General features: G+C 37.9%; 1 protein-coding gene across 1 annotated transcript; it reads left to right on the forward strand.

Moving 5' to 3' along the window:
- The first annotated feature begins 2,429 nt into the window (after positions 1-2,429).
- LOC129235912 (uncharacterized) lies at positions 2,430-7,993 on the forward strand. Its single transcript, XM_054869986.1, has 2 exons — positions 2,430-2,635; positions 7,393-7,993. The coding sequence occupies exons 1-2, from the start codon at positions 2,626-2,628 to the stop codon at positions 7,881-7,883; spliced, it is 501 nt and encodes a 166-aa protein (XP_054725961.1). The 5' UTR covers positions 2,430-2,625; the 3' UTR covers positions 7,884-7,993.
- The last annotated feature ends 722 nt before the right edge of the window (positions 7,994-8,715 follow it).

Below are 8,715 nucleotides of genomic sequence, written 5' to 3' on the forward strand. Positions count from 1 at the left end.
GACAATTGCAAACAGGTTCCTACGATTATACATTTCTTTGCAGGAGCCATCTAAAAATCTCATTCAAATTGTAAAATACATTTTGACTGTATACGCACCTCTATGGTTCGAAATCAAAACAAATTCGTCAATAGTTGACGGACCTAAACATATTTTAGAATGTATTAAAAAATGTAGAATCTTATCTTCAGAAGTCCAGGCAGTAGTTCATAAGGTTATTCAAACAAATTCCTTTTTTGCCCATCCAGAAAACATTCTTCTCTCGATGGTGGTAGATGACAGAGAGCATGTCCGCGATCTTGGATTGAGGCGAGTTCTGAAAATAAAAGAAATCCCTTCAAAAGACAAAAATATTAGAAACTTTTTGGTTCCTAAACTGAACTTTGAAGCAAATGAATATTTTGAGTTAATTAATTGGTCTGAAATGAAACTTACCTGCCCCCCAATTTTAGACAGCCTTTCTTCTGAAGATATCTTGCAATTAATTTCTGATAAAGAAAAACCTAAATTAACCATAGATTTAACAAATATTCCATGCCATACGCAAGCTATGGAGAGTTGCGTAAAACTAGTAACTCAAGCGTCCTCAAAAGTGTATGGGAACGAGAGACGTGATGGGTTTATAAGAGCAGCACTCACTTCTCGTACAGTTATGCCTCAATTTGACACTAAAGCAGACTTTGCCACTCCCGAATAAATAATTTTTCATCTTTGGTTGGTTGGTTGGGAAGGGAGTGGGTGGAACTCGTAGTACAGTCACCTTCAAGCGGTGAGTTCTGAGTCGTCCAAAAAGGGCGGGCCAAGAGCTGTACAAAACTTCTTTAAGATAGTGTGGTTAGTGGGCGCGCTAAGAGGGGAATAATTTATTCTACTTATATACTCAAGAAGACTTATACAAAAATTAAAATAGAGAAACTAACCACCCGCAATTACGTAAATTTATACAAAAAATGACATTTTCCACTTCTTTTCAGGGGCTGTAGGGGCTTTGATAGAGCGGTAGACGTTTTTCTTTTCAAACTATACCTGATGTTGTAATAGTCTACAAAAAATGAACTTTATCTAACATCATTTCCACCTCTTACAATTTTTCGAATATTTGTTCAATTTATTATAAAATTTGTAAATTTTAAATGCAATGCGCGAACGGAAGATATTAACCGATTTGAAATTTCTTCTTTTTCCTGAATTTGTATTGATATGTAGCAACTTTTCCCTGCTATTACGATATGATTTGAAAAAATTTATGTATTTCACTCCGGTCTAATGTACAGGCACCATTTCTCATCTCCCGTGACGATTCGGTACAAAAAGCGCTGTTTATGAACGCATTTTGCTCGATGGCGGGCGAGATGCTGAGAAGCAATTTGAAGACGACTCTCTTTGTTTTTTTCCTTGAGCTCCTGAAGCTCTCAGGCTCCGAATTTTTCGGTAAATCCCATTGAATGGAGTTTATTGAGAATCATTTAATGATCCCAGTTCATTTTTTCCGCCAATTCACGACTGGTTTGGCGACTGTTCTCCTTCAAACGTGCTTTGAGACGTTTTTCATCGAATTCAGAAGTCCTTCCGCTACGTGACGTGACATCGGTGTCAATGTCGCCATTTTTGATCTTTGCAAACCATTTCCGTGCTGTAGACTCACCTATGACACCTGCTCCTCACGCGTCGCAAATGTCCCGGCCTGCTTTGGCAGATGCCTCCTCGTTATTCTATTTCTAAGCTTTCAAACTAATAAAAAATTAAATAGCTAAAAATACAATTAACATAGTTTTGTAAAGCAGAAAGAACTCTTCCTATCCAATGAATACTTATCCTTTGCCAAACAGCAAACAAATCGTTGTAAAATAAAAGGAAATATAAAAACGCTATGAACTTATTCTCCAACCCAATACATTCATCAAGCAGGATTTGTCAAACTTGTATGATATTTGGTTTAATAGAAATTGAGTTATAGCGTCTAATGTAGCAGTATTTTTGAACCATCGGACGAAAATGAAAAGTTGATTTTTACCATACAGCCAATCCAGGAACTTTTGCGACAGACCCTGTATATCATAAAGTTAACTCTATTCCTCTATTTCAGTAGTACTAAGCTGCTATAAACAACCGTTACATAAAAAAGTCTAATATTTAAGTGGTAGACCGGAAATTAGATTTACTTACTTAGGCACTGACTAATTAAATAATTTTCCCTCAATAGTGATGAAACTTATCGAAACCGCTTTAGCCTAATGAAAACGATTTATCATATCCTTGTTTTTAATTATGACACATTTTATCACGCCAAATAATCTCCCCATGCCTTCAGACAATTTCAAAATATTCCCATATCAATTTGGCATTTGGCATGAGTAAACCGCAAGCAAACATCTTCCGGTCTTAAATGCCGAATAAATCAAAGATAACACTGCGAAATGAATAGCTGGAAGAAATCAAAACGACCGATAAGCTAATTAATAGACCACTCAAAATCGTCAAAGAAGTAATAAAATAGCTAAATTGGAGGCATTGCAAACAGTTCAAGTTGAATTTTTGTTTACTACGGACTAACGTGGCGTGAAAGAACAGAAATACAAAACAAACAAATTCAGTGGGTGCTGAACTCTGAAATCGAGTGTCAATATGAAAAAAGGTGTGCATAATAAATATATGGAAATTTTATAATTAACATTCGTATGCGGTAGTTAAAAAAAGTGGCAGAGCTTAAGTGTAAAGAGAGTTTTATTATAAAATCTGTGCCCCCAAGCAATAACTGCCTAAGTCGGCCTGTATGCTTGAAAACTCTATCTCTACAGCAATATTTAAAAAACACTGTTGTGTTGGAAAAATCTATCAATATTTTAGGAAATTCATGGGTTAGGAACATACCAACTGAGCTCAGCGATCTATACCACGTAAAATTTTCAAATCGATTTTTACCAGTCCTCTCTTTTCTTTACTAAAAAAAAATCGAAAGCATGGTTTTAACTTCAAGCAGTAAAATTTTATCGATATCAAACGAAAGAAGAAATCAGTGGCAAATGAGCAAAGGAGCTTTATTTTAAATCCCAAAATTCTTCACTATTCGCTTGGGTGTGGCAAAATTTATCGGAACTTAAAAAGAAGCCATTCATTCAGTTTGGAAGATTATCCGAAAGCGACTGGCTATCTTTAATGTTATGGTCCCCCAGAGTCGTATTCACAAATGTAATATAGTAATTGTAAGGTTGGAGTTGATGTCTTAATTAGACTACTGATGCGTAGCCTAAGAAAAAAAATAATTTCCAAATTAGGTACTTCTTGCAATGCACGCACAGTTTTCAGAGGAACGCTTCAAGAAGGTGCTCTTGCTCCTCTTCTATGGAAGCTGGCCGTCAACGTTCTGCTTTTAATGATCGATGATCGGGGTTGTAAAGTAATTGCTTATGCAGATGACATATTTGTTGTCACATGTGGCAAATATCTTTTAACTCTAGGTGATCTAATGCAGACCGCTCTTAATAAGCTGTATAGAGGGGATCTAAATAATGGTTTGGGTGTGATTAGTGCTATTTTCGAGGAAATACAAAATTCCACAATTTGCGCAGCCAACATTAAATGGTGTAAGGCTAGAAATAGGAGATATATAATATATATATTAGGGCGGGTCGATTTAAAACTCGCTCGTTTTTCTGTGAAAATCGTATTCTACGGATCAAAATAAGAAACTTTGCCGAAGGAACCATACCTCTAAAACGAATTCTGATGTCCCCCAATTTGTGTCGAACGAAAAATCCCACTTTGACCCATTTAGAGTGCGCCAATCGAGTTCAAATATATGACCGACCCCCACTAACTTTGGACGGTCGATCCACCCATGCCAGTGGCACACCCCCTGGAACTCTCCTGGGGGGTTCCCCATACAATCATTTCAAAATATCACCATTTTTGACCTTTACATGAGAAAAGAAACTAAAAAGTTCGACCCACATTGGGGGACATCAGAATTCGTTTTAGAGGTATGGTTCCTTCGGCAAAGTTTCTTATTTTGATCCCTAGAATATGATTTTCACAGAGCAATGGGCAATTTTTTTGCCTTCCCACAAATCGACCCGACCTAATATATATATATATATATGTATATAGTGAATGCAGAAGTACAATATATTGACTTGCGAGCAGAGTAATTCGAAAAATATGTATACCTATATATATATATATATATAATTGGCGCGTACACTCGTTTTGGGTATTTGGGCGAGCTCCTCCTCCTACTTGTAGTGTGCGTCTTGATTTTGTTCCACAAATGGAGGGACCTACAGTTTCAAGCCGACTCCGAACGGCGGATATTTTTTATGAGGACATTTTTCATGGCAGAAATACACTCGAAGGTTTACCATTGCCTGTCGAGGGGCGACCGCTATTAGAAAAAACTTTTTCTCAATTTTTTTATCTTTCACCAAGATTCGAACCAACGTTCGCTCTCTGAATTCCGAATGGTAGTCACGCACCAACCCATTCGGCAACGGCGCCAAATATTTAAGTGTCGACAAGAAACTGAATTGGAATATGAATGTGGAGCACAGCTTAAGGAAACGTACTGTAGCTGCCGTAGGACGCAAGTGGGGTCTTTCTCCGAAGAACACTCACTGGCTGTACAGAACCATTATCAGATCTATCGTCCTTTACGGTATTATAGTCTGGTGAAAGACTCTCGACAAAACTGCGATGAGAAACAGGTTTCAGAAAGTTCAACTTAAGGCGCTTATCAGTATCAGCGGAGGAGTAGCAGATGAACTGCTGCTAAGTTATCACAATGGATCCGCAACGGTCGAAGTGAATTGGCTTAAAGACCGACTGCCACTTCTACTTACCTACCAACCTAATATAATATAATAGATAAGCAAGGTCGGGTAAAATTAAGAGATTAATTTTGCGCCACTTTGTATAGTACTTAATTTTGCGAAAATTGTAAGAGCAACCAATGAAACCACATGAAGAATTTCCCGACAGTTGTGGCCGACACTTAATGCTAAACGCATAGAATCTCTGCTAAGCCAAAAAAAGCAAAATTCTACCACACTGATTTCCGTTCTAACGGGGCACTGCCTAATAGGCAGACATGTCCAGTAGACGGCTGTGCAAATAAATGACTTCTGCAAAAGCTGTCTAGATGAGGAAGAGGAAGAGACTGATCTCGCTGACCCATGTCGTCCGATATGCTCTGAAAGTATTCGATGCAGTACCATCTGGTGATAGCAGAGAAAGCGGATGGCCTTCTCTGCGTTGGAAAGATCAGGTGGAGAAGGACTTGGCTCCACTTGGTGTGTCCAACTAGCGCCGGTTAACATCGCGTAAGCGGTTATCGCACCAATCAAGAAGAAGACTAATGTATTTAGTTGATATAACAGCCTAATGGGAACACATGGAAATCTTATGTGAGTTTCCTGCATGTATGGCTGATTTGGCATCCGGAGCCAACCACAGCATTTTATAATTTTTCCAAAAGGGGAAAATATTTCCCCACATTTAGAATTAGAGAGGAAGTTTGAGCTCGAGCTAGCTGTATCACAATGAGCCTACAAGACTACGTAGGCCCCTCTGCATGCTGCATGCGGACTGACAACCGTCGTAACCTAACCCAACCTAAATTGAAGTTAATTTTATTTTTTTAATATGATAATGAAAATAGCAGTATTGTTTTTCGAATTACTCTGCTCGCAAGTCAATATAATTCTGCATTCACATGAACCAATTTTCAAGTCACTTTTGGCACTCAGAAGCAGATGCTTGCAAAACGAACTATTTAAAGGCTTCAACAACTTCTTCAGGTGTTAAAAAACGTTGATTTCGCCTTATATTTTTGATAGTCCGAAACAAAAAGAAATTATTAGGTGCAAAATCTGGGCTGTAAGGCGTATGACCCATTAATTTGGTCTTTTCAGTGCTCAGAAACTCTCTTGTGTGAGCTGATTTGTGAGAGCTCGCATGGCCTCGGGGAAGGATGTTTCGTCTCCGACGGTTGGATTTTCTTAATTCTCCGAGAATTTTGGCAAACATGTGGTTGTGGCCCACTCAGAATTGACTATTTTAGGTCTCTCTAGTGGCACAGTTGCGACATTCCGATTTTCTGAAGCAAGAGGCGATCTTTTGCTTTGAGGCACTTTTGTTGGATTAAGCTCGTTTAGAAATATGTTGCTGCTTTGTTTGCAGCTCATATGCATAGATCCAAGATCACCTGTCATGATATCATAGACGTGCTTTGAACCACCGCGGCTAAATTTCTTCAACATTCTCTATACCAAACGATACGAGCACTTTTTCGGAGAATTGTCAAATTATGCGGTATCCAACAAGATCAAATCTTCTTAAGGACCAGATATTCATATAATATTAAATTTATGATGGTACTACTAATGCCCAAGGATGTGTCTATCTTGCAATATGTCACATGTCGATCTTGCGTCATCAATTTTTTGTCAATCAACTCACAGCAACGATTGTTTCTGGCACAACAACCGTTTTAGCCTTTACGAAATTCATCTTGCAAGAATTGACAGCCACATTGGAACTCATTGCCCAGTATTTCAAATCGGCTAAATGTGGTGTTTCAATGCCAAGAGTCGGAGCAAGTTAACCAATGCACTCCTTTCCTGGGGACTCCACGTCATTCAACTTTCAAACTTTTAGCTACGTTTATCGGTCATTAGACGATTGGCACAAACGTGGAAAATCTAGTTTTACCATTTAACCTCCATTGTAGAAACTGTAGATACCTTTCAGAGACGGAGACTGTTGAGCACTTTCTCTGTAAATGTCCGGGTTTGGCAGCTAGGCGATTAAGGTCACTGGGTTCTCCTTTCATCGACAGCCTGAAGCAATCTTCTCCATTTCATCAACAGCTCTGGCTGGCTGTAGATATCTGTCTGTCGGAGGTCTCATAATAGTATCAAAACGGAGTGCCAGAGTGGTACTTCAACCATCTATCCAGAATAGAATCCATCTACTTCAAAGAGTAATGGAATCCAGTCTATAGTAGTGCAAGATAAAAAATATTCCAAAAGTTGTGTACCATACATACATGCCCTTAAAAAACGGGAAATGCAAATCAATAGTCAAATAGGAAAAATTCTGAGTCCCTATTCTGTTTGTAAGCTTGGCCACAAGAGTAATAAAAGTTGACTTATCTTTAAGGGAATTAGTTTTAGTGATTAATTTATGCATATTTACATGAAAAAGAATTATTTAGGATCTGGCAGGCAAATAGGTTTACATAGGCTTGAGAATACCAAATAAGGATTGAGTTCAAATTATTTGCCGATGTAAAAAATGTATTGTTACGCAAAAGATTTTTGAGCTCCATCTATGTAAATGTACATAATAAACTAAATAAATATATTCAAAGACTCCTTTCAATCTTTCTACTTGCAGTTGCTCTAGCATTACTGGCATGCCTTTTTTGCCTAACCACAGCTGCCATCATACCCCTCGACGATGCTGAAGTGAAGGCGACTACAGACTGCTTATATGAAGATGAGTTATGGGGCACTGAGGATGGTACCAAATTCTATTACTGCCTACCGGACAACAGCTCAGCCATCATACAATCGTGTCCCACGGATACTTTCTTTGTGCGCAATGAAACCGTCACTGGTTGCATTCCATTATCTATGATGAGTTCCAATTGTGTGTATAATGTCACTGTTGGCTCATGTACGGGCGAAAATCTCAAACAACCACAACCCAATTTGGCACCAAATAAATTCTATCTTTGCACGAGTGAGGGAGCCACACCATTGGCGTTGTCTTGCACGGATGGCAAAGCGTTCGTAAAACAAGATGGATATTTGGGTTGTTTCGATTGGTCGGTATGGCGTAAGTTGCGGCAGTGCTACACTCTCACCAACCAGATATCAGAATAAAAAGAATCTGTTAATTTCCTTGAAATGAAAATACATTTAAATCTAAGAAAACGCAGCATTTCTGAATAATTATTCGAAGAAAATGAAATATAACTGTAAACAGTAGTTAATGGCATGTATTAATTATTTAGAACAGTTCGAATTTTTTTAGATAAAATATTTACATTACGCTTATTTGATTATTCGAGCAGATTGGGTAATCACTTATTTATACGGGCTCAAGCGCCCGCGAGCTCTTCTTACCATCGGAAATAATGGACGCATTTCTCCTTTAAGCTTCCCCGGCTAATATTGTGGCATTTTCAATTATATTTGCTGACTACCATTCTGTAATACACGGGTTCCAATACACGCGCGAGTTCAGTGCATGGAATATCAATTAATATAGAAAAGTGTTTCTTAATAGCGGTCGCCCATAGATCCCTTCATTTGCGGGACAACATCAAGGCGTATACCACAAATAGGAGGAGGAGTTCGACCAAATGGTCGACAAAGCCTTTGAGCGGAAATTATACTTAGTCCACCATAAGTTCTGTTACAAGTTATAGATATAAGTTAAGTTAAGTCCATTATAGATATGAAATTATAAAACTTTTTTAAGTTTGTGCGTATTTTACCCATAATTTCACTTTTGTACGAAGTTTGCATATGAAAAATTATTTGTGGAATATAACAGAACTATTTATATTTTCTTTGATATATTGTGCATTCAAAAAGTGATTTTAATCGCGGATAGAAGCAGGTGTTGTTAAAAAATAAAATGGAATCTTCGAACGCGTATAAGGGGCATATTTTGTATTTTTTTTATAAAAGTGGTAAAAATGCAACAACT

Source organism: Anastrepha obliqua, chromosome 1 (genome assembly GCF_027943255.1).
Source record: "Anastrepha obliqua isolate idAnaObli1 chromosome 1, idAnaObli1_1.0, whole genome shotgun sequence".
NCBI classification, from domain to species: Eukaryota; Metazoa; Arthropoda; class Insecta; order Diptera; family Tephritidae; genus Anastrepha; species Anastrepha obliqua.